The sequence below is a fragment of the Lepisosteus oculatus genome, chromosome 5, assembly GCF_040954835.1.
Source record: "Lepisosteus oculatus isolate fLepOcu1 chromosome 5, fLepOcu1.hap2, whole genome shotgun sequence".
Taxonomy (NCBI): Eukaryota; Metazoa; Chordata; class Actinopteri; order Semionotiformes; family Lepisosteidae; genus Lepisosteus; species Lepisosteus oculatus.
This window is the reverse complement of record NC_090700.1, coordinates 40,871,591-40,887,821: the sequence shown is the minus strand read 5'-3', so window position 1 is coordinate 40,887,821 and position 16,231 is coordinate 40,871,591. Positions and strand designations below refer to the sequence as shown.

The following is a 16,231-nucleotide window of genomic DNA, read 5'->3' as shown; positions in this document are numbered from 1 at the left end:
GTCTCAAGAACATGTCTCTGCTTGGCTTCCCAGTTTACAGCAGCTGTTCAGTTGTGCATATTTACAGTTTGTTCGCTCATATCAAGCAAACCTGTACACTTCCAGAGTTCTCCACAGAGGGATTGACACTCTGTTGTGTTTCTGTGCAAAGTCAGAACAGTCAGTGAAGAAAAGGAGCTGCTTGTGGCTGCACTGGAAGCCAAGGACACTAATCCAGACAACAGCGTGGAAAGAAGGTCATGAATAATTTCCCGGGATTTGGATTTTCTGTTCCGCTCAGTAAGGCTTTGATGTGCAGAGATTCAGTGTGCATATTCTGCATTTTTCTTTGAATGGCTTAATGCTGAGGAATGGTAGGATTTGCTTATGCTATTTAGTACCTCAGACTCTGTTAGAAAGCAAACAAAGAATCATTTGCATGTGTTGTAAAAAAATCACTTTTATTATATAGTTGAATATAATAGGAATAAAAGCCACATTATTGTATCAAAATGGAAAAAAAATGTCTCCCTGACATATTCAAAGTTAATCATAGCCAGGTATCAGGAGAGGCTAACTGCACAGATCCGTGTGTCAGCGTACCTTGCCCTGACACCATATGAGCTGTAGAATATATGAAGAATTATGTCCATCTACTGTTGTGGTTATTACAAGCAAGCTTCAGATGTAATTGTGGTTGTAGTGACGTAATTGTAACAGCAGATGGCAGTAAACACAGTAAGAGACAAAACATTTTTATAATGAATAAAAGGCTGTAATGATGGTATATTCTACTAGAGGGAGCTAGATAATCTGTGACAGGTAATTCATGCTCAACATCTTTAGTGCATTTATTGTCACTCTTTGTCACTCTTGCCTGATCCCTCAGGGTGAGTTTCAATCAAAGCCCCAGTAGCGTTTTAGATTTTCAGATATTCACATCAAGAAAGAAGTGTACATAAAATATTAAGGATGTTGCTTCCCAGCTACTTCAGACTGAAGGTCCAAAATGAAACAAGTATTCAGGAAAATTAAACAAGGAAATGAAACAATGAAACAAGGGCTGTACAGGTTTAGTCACATTGACATGTGTTGGAAGATTTTCACTGGGTCATATCAGAGCCTGAATCTGTGTTCCCGGTTCTGAATTAGCTTCCTCGGACTACTTCCTGTGCTAAGGTCACGTATCCTGACAGCAAACACACAGGAGCTTGACTGACAGCTCCCAGTGTTCCTCCTCCTCTCCCCAGCTGTCGCTCCTCTCCCAGTGCCCTTCAACCCCAATATCCCAGCAGGCTCCAGTTTCAGCACAGTTGTCTCAGTCAGCAATCGCAAGCAGCTCACGCTGGGGGTGGAGGGGACGTGGCACAGAAGCAAGAGTGTCACTGCCAGCCCAAAGGGGAGTGTGTATGTGGAGTAGAGTCTGACGGACTAGAGAAGCAGGGGGCTTTATTATCTCTCCGGCAGCGACCTGTGTTCTGAAGACCTCTGTTGCTGTGGGCCTTCAAACCACTCCGGCCCAGCAGTTGGAGACCTTGTTGCTAGGCAACAGCTACTACCTGTATATGTGTCGCTGCATGGCTCCATCTCTGCGGCTGTTCTGGGTAAGAGAAGCCAAGAGTGGTAATGGGCTGCTGTGGGTGGGGATTGCTCGCAGTTTTAATAAGGATTTGAAACACTGTACAGACGGTCAGGTTTGTAGGAAATATAGGAAGTGAAACAGAGGAACAGGTAGATCTCCTAATCACATTAACACACGCAATCCCAGTCTGAGGCTTGTTGTGTTCAATAGTTTCATTTTTTCCTTTATCATATTGACATTAAGCAATGCTGTTCAGTGATGTTGGCCTTTCAGACTCTAGGATAACTCTTGGGCTCATGTTACTGAACTCTAAGAGGAGCAGCAGATAAAGGTGTCTTGTGTTTGGTCTCACTGGCTCTACAAACATCTAGGAGTGGTATCTGCCTCTTCTTCACATGCACTGAAGCCAACAGTCAAGTATTTAGTCCACCCAGTTTCAGGAGCAGTAGCACTTGTCAGAAAGCTGTTCTGCATGTGAACGTTTTGCACTGTGTGTGTGCTGGGTCTATGGACTGGAAGGTAACTGCTAATGTGGTTAAGTTTTGTTCACAGCACCACATGCATAATTAAGGCTTCTTTCGTGTGCTGTCATATCTGTCCTGCTGCAGGGATTGGTGGGTCTTTACCTCTGTGTTTCTGGACTTCAGTCTGGTGTAAATGGGTCCAGAAGCTGTTGACTGTGGGCCATGGACCTGCATCAGCAGGCAGCCTGGCATGTGTTTTTACAGAATGACCACCTCTGTAGTGATACAGTGTAGCTCATATCTCTGCTGTCTTTAAGATTAAAAGTGCCACCATGTCAAAATACAGGTACGGTAGCTGAAGAAACCCTGTTATGGTGATTCCTCTGAGTACTATGTCTTCTGGCACTCTGCTGCAGTGGTGCCAGACTGTGGGCTGCAAGAGTGCTTCTCCACCAGTAAGACAAGCTCTCATTCCCTCTGTCATTTATTTAGGTAGTTTCAATGTAAGGACCTCTGTCCTCTGCACATAGATGGTAACCCCAGAACAAAATAACACTGTGGAAATTTGGAGATTTCTGTGCCAGACTGAATTAAACAAAGGCAGTTGTATTTAGTTTATTTTCTCTCCTGAGTTTTGGATGAATTGTGCAGTTAAATGTATATATAGTAGGTGGGATGCCCCCGTAAAGATAACTGATGGCAGAGTGTGTGTCTTTGTGGGATTCTTAATATGTTTTTGTGTATCTGTAAATCTGTGTGTGCACCTTTGAAAGATTTTGTATGTCTGTCTGTCCATTTGAGTGTGTGTGTCTGAGAGTGTGCCTGTGAGAGATTTGGTGTGTCTGTCTTATTGTTCTCCCAAACAGGATGTGACTGAAATAGCAGTGCAGCAGCTGCTGGGCTGCAGCTCTTCGGAATGTACACTGACCCGGGAAGCTCTCTAGTTGCGGTGATTAAGGGGAATAAAGCAAACAAAGGAACCAGGCCTGTCTGAGTATCTCCACTGCTATTCCAGGCACTCGTGCATTCCACAGGGGCAGAGGGGCTCACTAGTGCATCAGGTTCATGGAGACTTCAGTCCTGCACTCTCTGCTTCAAACTCATTAAGCAGTTCTTTCAAATTAGATCTGGTGCTTTCTTGGGCATTTTACACCCTATACCATCCGAAACACCTTTACTGGCAGTGATACAGCAATAGGTTTACAGCAGTTACCACCTTGTTGCCTGATCTCATCAGAGGCTCTGGAAGGCTGGGACTGGTCAGTTCTGGGCTGGGAGACCTCCAGACAAAACCAGGTGGACCAGCAGTTGGCACAATTGTTTCGTGACCAGAATTTCAAAATCAAAACTTTTAGTAGATGATCTTATGTGATGCTGTGATGTTGGAAGTGCAGTGCCGTGAACCCTGTTCTTCTGGCTAAAATCTACTCAGGAGTTTAATGATCTCGCCCCCCTGCGTTTGCCATTGAATTCACTTGTCCCCTGCTCTGCTGTACAGTGGACCAGTTGGTGCAGGACAGCTGCTGTGCAGGCAGGTGGATGAAGTAGGTCACCTCCTATCTGTAAAGCGCTCTGGGATCCTTCGGGTTGAAACTTGCTCTTCAAATAATTCATTCCTTTCATGATTGGAGACATTAGAGATTGGACAGTACTGGGGAGACAGATCTGAGTTCTGAGCCCAGAAAGAGGGGTGTTCTCTCTGTATAGTCTTTTGGCAACGGGGGACAGAAGATAGTGCAATCCTGTTCCTATCCTCTGTTGTGTCCTGAATTGCCACTATTACGAGAGAGAAAAACAACAGTAGGGAAACACTATTGGACTATTGTGCTTTCCTGTGAACTTGACATTTATTTCAGAGAGTGGGGTCAGCCAGGCAGGGGTGGGCAGGAATTCCATAGGGCAGCTGGGCTAGACAGTTGTGCTCTAGGTTCAGGGTTGACAGGGCAGAGTCATCTAAACACAAGTGACCAGGATCTGGAACATGGTGTAAAGAAACTTCAAGAAAATCTTATTTACCTTGTAGCTGCTGCATACCCAGTTTTAGCGGTGCTATCTGGGGGATTGACTGTATTTGGTCAGGTGTCCCTGGCTGTGGGCACTGTGCTGTAGAGGCTGTCTGTAGTGCAGAGTCTGTCCTACATTTCTACCTCAGATCCTTGTGTCCTCAATCACACTGACAGACACTAATGCTAGCCTGCGGCTTCACAGCGCAGACTGCACCAGGAGTTCAGTGGTGCTCCCCCTCCTTGTAAACATCAGCTGGTTATACTTGTTAACAATGGACAGCAACAGCCCATAACCCAATTACAGTATTAGAGATTAATGGCTCACGAGACTGACAGGCATCAAGCCATTATTTTCTTCTGTATGGATAATTGATTAAACGCCACGTGGACAAAATAAACATGGAAATATACAGAGAGAGCAAGTGTGTATTTACCTATACATAATAGTCATGTCCAGTAAAAGAATTGCAGCTGTTGATTTTGATGCATCTGCAGTGTTGTAGTGTTTGCATGTGAACACTAGAGGTAGCTCCTAGCAGGGTGCTGTCCCTAGTCCACTTCAGGGCTCGGAGAACTCTCAAGGGGTGTGTGAGGCAGACACAGGTCTGTGGGGAAGCTCACAGGTTTTTGCTCCTTCTCACAGCATCAGTACCCACTGATTCCCAGACAATGTGGGCTTAATTTATGGGTCTGACTCACTGTTACCTCTGGCTATAGATCCTTCCATCCACTGACAGCCAGAGGAGTCCCTGCATCTTTGCTGAAGCTCTTCACCTCTAGCATTTGTATTGAAACACAACCCAATAATTTCTTAGGGGTTGTTAGAAGTAACAAGTCTAAGAGAGACAAATGTTAATTTTTAAATGAGACTTAAGGTACAAAATGCAACAAGGATGTAGAGCACTGTTCATTTTCTTGTTTATATTTAATGTAGCGTACAAGCTTCAGAAAAGCTCAGATAAAACAATTTAATTGGGTCATGCTGGAAAGAAATAAGCAAATATGAAGGAGCTCTTGAAATTCTTTGCAAAGCAAATCAAAGCAGGGTGCAAGTCTGAGTCTGACGAGCTGGGCGCTTTGCACGTCGCCATGACAGCACGTCACAGTGCACCAGAGCCCTCAGACCCCCCAGCGCAGGCCTGCAGGCTGGCAGGCGGCTCTCTGCTCCACGAATACTGATGAGGCCAGCTGGGGGCTGCTAGCTCCAGCCTGAGCTTGTTGTGTGCCCCCTGCTCCTGCACACCTGTCCCGCTGCCCACCAATGCGCACGGAGGGGCAGCTCTTTTCCGAGGGGGGCTCTGCCCTTGGGCCCAAAGTCCAGGTCCCAGACTCCCTGGCCAGGAGGAGAGCGTTCCTGCTGAGCGCGGTGATGGGAGTCTTCGTGAGAATCGGAGTGCTGTGTCCTCGTGCAGAGCACAGCCCCGGGCCCCACAGCGTGATGGCGGGGAGAGGACAGGGGCTGTGTGGCGTGTGTCTGGGCTGTGATGAGGGGCTGCTGCTGTACCTCTGGGTCTCGTAATGACAGAAATCCTGCTGTGATTCGGTCTGTCTGGTAGGAGCTGAACTGCAGGTTTAGTGCTGAGGGAGCTGCATTATTTATGTAGCTCATTGCACTCCAGGATCAATGATTTTGTTGGTTGTTGTGTCAGTTTTATCAAGAAGAGGTATGGGAATGCAGTGTTATTTGGTATTTTCTTTCTTTTGTTTTTATCTTCATGTACCTTTCCTGCTGTCACAGTGCTGTTTCTCCTCGGTGTATTTCATTCCTTTCATTTTTCACCTCCTTGTCAGTTCTCTGTATTTTGAATGAGTAAACGCAATTCTTGGTGTTGGCTGAAAAAAGTCATTTTAAAGTAATATGTAAAAAAACATTTAGGGTTATCAGACAGAGTGCATGTCATGCGATGTACTACATAGCAGCATATGAGATTTTCCTATTGTGTAGTCTGGATCTCTTGATGTCTGTCCCACTTGTCACCACTCCAAGAGCAAGCACTGTGTTTTACGGGTAATGCAAAGTACAAACACGAACCATCTGCTCATTTTGTTGCTAGTAGCTTATTGATCCAAGGATCTCATCCAGACACTTCTTGAAAGAATCCAGGGTATCAGCTTTGACCTCATGGCAGGATAGCACAGAGTCCTAAAGACCAGCAGCAGCCACCAGAGGTGAAATTGATTCAGTTTCTCAGCCCCTTGATTTCGCCTGGAAATTAGTCACTGAGATTGATAGCTGTCAGAATGACTGGCAGGAGGAAGGAGTGAAAGAATTGACACAAAAGCAGACTGAAAGTCTAATGACTTAACGTGGAATGTTATGGAATTTTTCCTCCTCTGCAGCTTTCGTTTTAACAAAACAGATTGTGGTAAGAAATTCAGACTTCTATACTTTTAAACAGTCACTGTTTTGGTACAAATTCTTCCTGAGTCAGACCAGAGCACTGTACCAGATTCCCACCCACCTTCTGCTTAGCTGTTGAATAGTACAATACCCTGTAAAAAGCCCAGGGTAAAGGGTGATGTGTGAGATACAGATGTTAATGGCTTTGGGGGAGAGAGACAACCCCACTCATAATCCAACCACTTAGCACCTGGCCAGCTGGAACGGGACAGTGGGACTCCACAGGTACTCTCCAATGCACAGACCACGTGCCGGAGACAGAGAGATCCAAGAGAAAGCAAAATAAGGCCATGTGGTATTGCAAGAAGTGGGCGCTGTAAAGGGGTATATTCACCACAGATGCTTATGAGGCCTGCATTCCAAACCATCACCTGTAGATCCCTCTGGAACCAGGTGTCATTCTGGAGTTTAACTTTCTAAAGGTTCACCACAAAGGCTGCAAGCTCACAGTGTGCTTAGCTCTAGTCCCCACGTGGCCTGGAAATACTGAATTGTAGACAGAAATGGTGGAGACATAGATAGGAAGCACATAATGCAACAGTCTGAGGCTGAGAGAGGAGCTGCAGGTGGGGCTGCATGTGGAGCTAACACCGTCTGCACCTCTGCAGTGATGCTGAGCATCCGATTGGCTGAGCGAGTGGTGTTGCTGCCTGGTCTGGCGGGGCCTGACTCCGTCTGCACTGCCGCAGTGATGCCGATTGTGTGATTGGCTGACAGTGCGGAGCAGATGTCAGGCCCGACCCATCCTGTCGCAGTTTAGCAGAGTGCTGGCTAGGACAGCTGCAGTTTGGCATCTCAAGCTCTACTCAGCCTGCTGGCGAATACAGGCTTTATTGAGGTTAATTCTGTTCCAGCTAATGCAGTTTTGGGAGAAGGAGGTTAGGACAAGGCAGTACAATAACTCAGCTCAATTTAGTTCTCTGTTTGTCGATGTCTTGCTAAGTTCAATAGTTCTAATAAGAAATTTCCACTGCGGACAAGGGTTCTGTACATTTCCACTACTGCTGTTCATGGAGCAGGTTGACTGAATTTTTTTTTGTTCAGGTCTTTGCAGAACTGTCTTGCTCATTGTCTCATTGTTTGTCAGTTGTGAACTGAAGCCATGAAGATTTTGCACTAGGTACTGTAAAAGCTCATTTTCACTCTTGGTTGCTGGCAGAATTTCTCTCATTGGCTTGAGGTGGGATCTCGGGTATTCAGAATCAGACAGTTCCTGAACATCGAAGACACTCTGTTTACTCACCTCTTACCACAGACTTCAGGCTTTTGCAATCGATGTTTATGGTCACACATGCTGTGCTTTCTATATAAATCACATCCATCTATCAGCTGCGTGTGCAGCCAGGGCTAACTTTAGCACAGGGGGTACCTGCAGTCACTTGCCTCTGGGGCATGGGTCTGAAATTACCCCTTGAGCACTGTGGGGTGTTTGCTATCAACAAGTTGCTCCCTAGCCCTCTCTGTCCCCCACCCACTCACTCTGTCCTTTGCTTGTTTTCTCTCCTCTTGCATCTCTGCATTCATGAAGGAGCCGTGACGAATCGGAGTCACCCCGCTGTGCTTTCGTGACTCACTGGTCATGTCAGGAGTCATTGTGAACAGCTCCAGCTCCAAGAGGGGTTTTGGACATTTTCTGCAAGCCTTCACACTCTAAAATTAGTGGCTAGCACTTTTTCTCTGCAGTTGTAGATGCAGTAGTTTGGGAGGTGCAGATCTGTAGGATGACAGTGAGTTATTTTCAACTTGACTGATAGGATACCAACACGCATTACTGAAATATGAGACCTCCCAAATCCAGACGAGATGGACCCAAGCAAACCCGTTCCAATGTAAAACCCCAGTCAGAATGGTGAGGCTGGATGGGAGAAGGCTCGGACAGCTAGAGAGCCCTGGCACGCCGATCCGATACAGACAGCAAGCCGGGGAGAAGCAGGCACTGGGCTGTCGAGGCTGCATCAGCGCTTTGTTATGTAGATGCCGTCGGCTCTCTTTGTAGTCAGCTGGTGTCCAGTGAGCACGGGAAGCGCGAGGAGGGGCTCACGGAGAGAGAGAAAGAATGAAAGAGAGTCAGTTTGTGGCAGGTTCTCTCTTCTCCAGTTCCTGAGATGCTGTGAAATTCTGATTCTTGAGTTTAGCCCTTGCCAGCCATCAGTGGCTTGTGGAAGTTTCTCTGATCTCCTGAGAGTGCCTCTTCCTTGTTTTTGGCAGCTCTGCTTGGTTATTCGTATATCTGATGTGTGCTGGAGGGGAGGGGGATTATCTGTGGTGTGAAAATCGACCTGCTAGAGAGGTTCAATTGTCTCCTGGATCAGAGGCCTCAGCACCATTCCTTCATGCTCTGAGTGCACATGTCTTATTTAGCACAGCACTCCGAGGCTCTGGAACAGTCCCAGCTGGACCAGTCAGGTTCCAGAATGGACGGGGGACAGGTGCCAACTCATGGGGCATTGCTCACACCCCTCACTCACCCCATCACTGGAATTGAATAGGGCAGCAGTCTGTTGTTTTATCGTAATGTGAAGGAGGGATTTATTTTTCTCTTTATGTGAGGGAGGAGGATGCAAAGACAGCCGGTGTGCGATTGCCAGCACAGAAGAGCCAGACCAAGGTAGAAGGTATATTCTGGTTACTCCACTCAAAGCGCTTTACAGGTAATGGGGATCCCCTCAACCACCACCAGTGTGCAGCCCCACCTGGATGATGCGACAGCAGCCATAGTGCACCAGAACGCTCACCACATATCAGCTATTAGTGTGGAAGAGAGCAGAGTAATTAAGCCAATTCATAGATGGGGATTATTAGGAGGCCATGACTGGTAAGGGCCAATGGGAAATTTGGCCAGGACGCCGGAGTTACATCCCTCCTCTTTTCATAAACGCACTGGGATTTTTAATGACCACAGAGGATCAGGACCTCGGTTTTACATCTCATCCGAAGGACGGCACCTGTTTACGGTATAGTGTCCCTGTCACTATACTGGGGCATTAGGACCCACATAGACCACAGGGTGAGCGCCCCCTGCTGGCCCCACTAACAACTCTTCCAGCAGCAACCTTAGTTTTTCCCAGGAGGTCTCCCATCCAGGTACTGACCAGGCTCACACCCGCTTAGCTTCAGTAGGTTGCCAGTTGTAAGTTGCAGGGTGATATGGCTGCTGGCTGAAATAACTCAATGATGGACACATCGCAGGGAGTGAATAATGAGCACTGCATGACTATATATGCTGGATCCTATAAGAAGGATCAGAGGAGTTTGAGACCAGGGGCTGTATTTCGGGGAAATGAACTGCATTCAGCAGCTTCAGTTTAACCCTCTGCAGCCTGCTCATCTGTGTGTCTCAAAACCTCCACATGCTGTTTGTTCTCAGTGTTCTGTGTGATTTCCTGTGGCAGCTCTGCACACTGAGCAGGTGGGCACTGGGCTGGGAGACCAATGCCAGCAGCACCCTTGGAGCGCAGTGTTGTCAGGCTGTGGAAATGAAACGGACACGGAGCTCTTCATCTGTGTTTTCGATAAGAAATGCCTCCAGGGGGGCAGCCTGTAGCATTATGGTTCTAAGACATCATGTTCCTAAGGGTGGGCAGTCAGTTCCCAGTCTCGTCAGGAAGAGAAGAACACAAAGCATGTCTTCACTTAGGTTAAGAGGCCTACAAAATAGCCATTCCCCCAATATCTTAGCCAGTCATAATATACATATTTGGAAAGTTGTCATAGAGAATTAGAAAACATTGGCATTAAAGTTATTTCTATCTCAAAATTCGGTACCTGGAAAACGTTATTTTATTTTTTGATGGATCCTTTTTTTTAATCGGATAAGTCAGATGTGGTCATTCTACTGCTTGCAAGAAAGACTGCACTGTGTCTCAGTCTGTCATAGCCTGTCTGCTTCTCCCGCTGTTCAGCCTCTGAAGCTCAGCTTGCATAGCTGTCACAGCCTGGCATCTGCACACAGCTGCCACTGGATCCTAGTGGGATTCCCACATTGACGTTGGTGGGATCTGGGGAAAACACAGATGGAACCACACTTTTTTAACAAGGCTCGTGGTTTATTTACATGGTCAGTGTGAAAGGAGAGAGCAGCCCTCAACACAAAGAGGCTATTCACCTCATTTGTGTGCTAGTGGCTAATACATTATCGACAACAAGGCTGTTCTACACTTGCACCGTCTTTGGTGTAAAACGTAGAACAGGAGGCACTTTTTACACACTCAATGCAGAGCGCAGCTCCCAGACTGCAGAACAGCGCAGCTCCCAGACTGCAGAACAGCGCAGCTCCCAGACTGCAGAACAGCGCAGCTCCCAGACTGCAGAACAGCGCAGCTCCCAGACTGCAGAACAGCACAGCTCTCAGCCACAGAACAGCGCAGCTCCCAGCCCGCAGAACAGCGCAGCTCCCAGCCCGCAGAACAGCACGGCTCCCAGACTGCAGAACAGCGCATTTCCCAGCCCACAGAACAGCGCAGCTCCCAGACTGCAGAAAAATTCTCAGACTGCAGAACTGCAAAGTGAAAATGAGACTGATATGTATTTGTTGAGTGTTCTTGTACCACAAATAAAAATACAGTAATAATAATTCAGCAAAAATTAATTTAAAAGGTAACTGTTAATATAATATCAATGAATGTAGAAGCAAAGAATAACAAATAATGTAGAAGGAACTTCATGTTTTGTGTTTAGCACAATTTCACTAAAATATGTATAGTTCTATGAAAGTATAGACTCTGACAAAATTATTTATTGGCCATAATAATACTAATACACAATGGATGGAAAGTCATAAAAAAATCAAAACAAAGCTGATAAAAGTATTGTGTGGCACTTTGTTGACTTTTATTTCCTCTGAAATGAAGCCGAAGTCGCAGGATTGTTATGACAGCTGACTTGCCCTTTTCAGGCTCGTCAGTTTGTTTTCCTCCACCTGCACAAGACTCTCATAAAGATTATTCTTCTGGACTATATAAAGCCCGACTGCTTGGTTGTCAAATTGGCAAGAACAATGTGTAAAACATTTCACTGCTGATGGCTTCATCGACCATCAAAGCAATTAGCCTTCTGTCCTTATTGTTGACCATCATACAGAACATCCTAACAAAATCACATCCTGTGTGATTCTGAGATGCTATATTTCGCTTTTCTCGGCACTTTCCTGTTCCGCAAGGGTTGTTTCATCTGTAGAAACATTTTTTCTTCCTGTAATTGCTGAAGTGGATATGTAGCCACCGCTTTTCATGACAGGCAGGATTCCTCAGGGCACATGCCTTGTACTCGGGAGAGAGGTGGAACATGTAACCTTGCTTACTGTTTCCACGAGCTTCTGTTAAACATCCTTCTTAGCGAGTGAACCGTGGACAGATTAATGAGCTTAAAACCAGCCTAAGACGCCTCCCAGGGTCTTCATCTCTGTCTCCACTTCTCCTCACACTTCGTCTTTCTACCTCTCTCTCTCCACTCCTCGCCCTTCGCCCTCCTCGCCAGAGGACAGAGTGACAAGAATCCAGGCCGCAGCGCAGAGCATCTCCAAGTGCTTCCCAGCTCCAGTACTGGCGCGCTGCACTCCTAACTAGCACAGCCCCCCTGGGAGACGCAGGGACGGGGAGGGGAGAGAATGGAGATGGGCAGATCCCGATCAGCTTCATCACAGTGAAGCAGGCAGGAAGGGACGAGAGGTCACATCTCCACAGCAGCAGCTCTGAAAGCCTGAATGTTAATATCTTCCTGCTGCAGGCTTAAAGAACCCATTACACCCAAGGGCGCAGGGAAATCTAAGCACTAAAGAAAGTGATTTTACATGTTCATCTTCTCTTTACATATAAAAGAGTAATCTCTTTACCCTTAGAGGGTCGCATTCGTCTCAGAGTCTCAAACCCCATTCGGACTGAGAGCATGACTCCCTGTACTCAGTGGTGCTACAGCGGTGCTCCAGATACAGTATATATCTGTTTATTTCCGCATGAATCTTCGTATCTGTTCTAATAAAATGAATGGGGTTTCTGAGTGATACTTGGAAATGCTTCTCTATCGCTGTGAGAATATTCCTAGCCAGGCCGAACCACAGCACTGCTGTTCTCAGAAGACTTCAAAATGTTTCTGCTCCTTTGAGTGGTTAAATAATTGAGCACATGTGCTATCCTGATGAAAGATATTAAAATAAATATCAAGTCATCTCAAAGCTGACTTGCCCTTTGAAAAATGCTGATCAGCTTGGCTGCGTTTTCTGCATCGTTGGCTCAGAAAGAATCGCCCCTCCTCCCCTGCTCCTGAGCGCCATGTGACCTTTTACCTTGGGCTTGCTGCAGTCCAGTCCAATAGCACTTGCCTTCCTGACGTTCCATAAGTCCAGCTCCTGGTGAGAGGTCCTGCCTGGACCGAGGGAGAGAGGCATGATGTGCTGGGCTGCAGGGAAGTGGCTAGGCTCAAGGCAGGCCTGAGATCTGCAGGCAAGTGAAGGGTTAAGTCTGCATAGTCGCTTTAGTGTAGCTCAGAAGCAGGGAGGAGATGATGACCTGTGCTGTAAGAAGCCTCTTTTCGCCCTCTTCTTTTCCTCTCTTTCCAAGCATGGATTCATTAACACATCTCAGTCACCAGCTACAGACAAAGGATGCAGAGCTCAGATGTGTTTCTTTAGGGACCAAAGGGAGAAAGAGGAGCTGGAGTGAGGCTCACGGCGCAAACACTGCGTTTTCACTTCTTGTTAAATTGTACTCTTCAGTGGACTTTCCTTGGTTTTTGCTTTTTAACTAAAAGATGGCAGACGGGGCATGTTGTTTCGTCCACATGCACTAATCCGGCATAACGTCTTGTTTTGCGACACTGAGTTTCTAAGGTATCAGAATTTGCTTGTCACCTTCTCCTGGCCCAGTGGGCTCTTTCCGAGTGTTTGGGCCGTTTTTGTGACAGGAAAAAACTCCTAGAAATTCCCTTGTGCCTGCCCCTCCCCGCACTCACTCATACACACACTCTCACGCACACACACTTTCTCACAGTTGCGATTCCCCCGGCCTCCCGGCTCGTCTCCGCCACCGCGCTGGGAGATGCACAGCGGGGATGAGCAGGAGTGGGGCAGCGTGTGTGCAGCTTGTGAGAGAGAGAGCGGGAGAGGAGGAGGCGGGCCTCCACACGCGGGCTCCCCTGAATGGGATGTGAGGCAGCGACACGCAGACAGGCAGGCAGTTGGAGACAGGCGGAGCGGCAGGCAGAGGGGTACAGGAAAAACGGGGGAACCTGCAGAGTCAGAAAAGGTGATGGGAGCAGCTGATGGACCTAAGAGCCCAGGAGCCGCAGCCCGGGATTAAACAGTATGGTAACGTCTCTCTCCCAGCGCCTGCCTGCTTCACTGTGCTTGAACTGGGATGCGTCAATTTTCCTTTGCATGTGTTTCTGTGATCTGTGTGTGTAGGAGCTCCACATTCCTGTGGCTGTGTTGCTTTCATGCCTTTTTAAGTAGGTTTTTTTGTCCTTGTTATTTGTGGAGCCTGCCCCAGTGTGGAAGCTGCTCCTGCTTGAGTTGGACCGCTGTCTGCGGACCCCGGTCGCGGTGTGTTCTGGTTTCATTGATCCGCAGATGTCCTGGTGGCAGACATCGATGTCATTTTCTGTTTGAATACACACCTGCTGAGGCTGCACAGAAGCCTCAGGATATATAGTTTGCTGGGCTGCTTCTGCCCGGCCATGATCGCAGAGAGGGGAGATGGATTATCTCCTCTCCAGTGATTCAGATACTACACATGTGGTGCTGTAGTCTCATTGTAATTCTGTGAGCAGACAAAGACAATTTACGTGAATATTATGTCAAAACTATATTCCCACCAGGCATGTGTATGTGGGGATTCATTTGGCGTGTTTTACTGTCAGTAAACCTACACATTTTTGCATTTTGTCGGCTGATTTTTTTTTCTGTGTAATTCATGATCTTGCGGTCTGCATTGACCCAGTATTCTCTCATGCTGTTGTGTTGTAAATCAACATCATTGTCTCGTGCTGTACCAAATCCGACCCTATGTGCTCTGTAAGACATCAGGGTCCTGTGAGCAGACCCTCGACATGCTGGTCCTGACTTCTTCCCCGCTGTGGGGCTGTGAAGGGCAGCCGAAATCTCCCGTCTTCGAAGCACAGGGCAGAGGGGGAGGGGACAGGGTTGCAGCAGAAAGGCTGATAGTGTTGGGAAGGTTTTGAAGAGGGAATAGACAGCAAGCAAAACGTCCTTTTCCAGGCTATTGTTCCTTCAGATCCCAGGGGAGAGCTTCCCAGTGGAGCCGAGCTGCAAATACCAAGCTATTTCCATATCCCCCAAATATTTCTCATGCGTTTGATTAATTATCGGTACGCCAGTTTCTGATACTAAAATCACGTCATGTTTTTGTATAATAAACAAAAATCTGTTTTATTGCGATCATTTTATACACCTCATGGAAAAAGGTTATCAAAGATTCTTATAAGATGCGCTATGCTAGTACAGCTATAGATTAATCCATTACATAGTTTAAGTAATAGATCCTTGTATTTACTAGCATATAATATTTCCATATTGGAATGATGAAAAAATTGTTTAATTCAATTAAGTATTGCATATTAAACCATATGAAGAGTATGGTGCCAACAGAGAAATGTATGAATTCTGTCTGTTAAATAGTCCAGCACTGTGCTCTGCACCTGCCAGACTCAGGAGACACCTCTGAATGTGATTGTGGGGTCACCAGCGCCTCAGAGCGGGGCAGAGGACGCTCCGAGCCAGGATTCGGCCTCCTTCACCGCCCTGTCTGTCAGACACACTCAGACACGCTCAGCCCAGACTGCGGTCCCCGAGCCCGCGGGGAAGAGCTGACATGCTGGGTGATGACAGCACGTTGATGCTCTCTCGGGGGAAAGTCAGAAACCCTCAGAAGTTTGCTCATCTTGCAAAGCCTGCTGCCCGTATTCATAATGTGATAGAGTGGATCGCTGCCAGCAGCACGCTTCCTGCAGCCTAGAGATCAGGACTGAACACAAGTCAATAACTCGCCTGTCCACCGCTGTGATGATTCAGACCACTTAAGTCATTAAGGACTGTGGTAGAACTGTCTTGCAGCGCAGGATCTAGGCATTGTGTTGCAGGAAGCTTTCCTTTCACTCCCTCACTGCTGCCCTGTTCCTGTGAGCAGGAAGCTCCCTCAGCTGGCATCAGGAGGACAGAAGTCTGCATGTCTAGACTGTGGGCACTTGCTGCCAAGGCTCTCCTGTGGTTCATCCTGTGTGAGGTGAGAGTGCCAGCACACAGGCACATCCTGCAGATGAGCTGCTGTTCTGACTCTGTTAGCGAGGACAGGTGCCTTCTTTTCTCAGATTTGAAGTTAGACAATACAAGCACGTCAGTTGCCAGGTTTAAACCTTTCTTTAAATTTCCTTGCTGGAGAAGAAGGGAGAATGTATTGCCTTTTCCGGGAACAGTATGGTCTGTTCAGGTCTCAGGAGACGCAGATTAATGTACTACACTCACGTCTCGCACTCATCTGGCTCAGGCTGCATCAGGCATTCAGCACACAACTGTTTATTTCTTGTTTTTCATCCTGCGGAGCACAGCACGTTCTTGTGCTTGAGGAGCTCACAGGAAGTGAACACTCAGGGCCCTCAGTAGATCAGAGCAAGTGAGAGAGAAAAGAAAGAGTGAGACAGAGAGACGGGTGATGCAAATGGCCAGCCAGTGGGCGAAAGAGATGGAAGAGTGTCTTCCTGCACAGCCCCCACACACCATTACCCTGGGCTACCTCAGCCTGTGCCGGGACTCTGAGCAGCCCTGTCTCAGGGGTGTAGTGGAGAGTGCAAC

General features: G+C 47.3%; 1 protein-coding gene across 5 annotated transcripts in view; it reads left to right on the top strand.

Annotated features, from left to right (window-relative positions):
• Positions 1-16,231, top strand: part of tmcc2 (transmembrane and coiled-coil domain family 2) — a 38,972-nt gene that overhangs the window by 14,846 nt on the left and 7,895 nt on the right. The window contains exon 1 of one of the 5 annotated variants that reach the window (XM_015342759.2): positions 423-1,583. The exons of 3 other annotated variants lie outside the window; for them this stretch is intronic. In XM_015342759.2, coding sequence (XP_015198245.1) covers positions 1,545-1,583 — 39 coding nt within the window. In that variant the 5' untranslated portion in view covers positions 423-1,544. Of the gene's footprint in view, positions 1-422; positions 1,584-13,341; positions 13,733-16,231 lie in introns of those variants that run through there. One more of the 5 variants, XM_015342761.2, reaches the window with a different exon arrangement.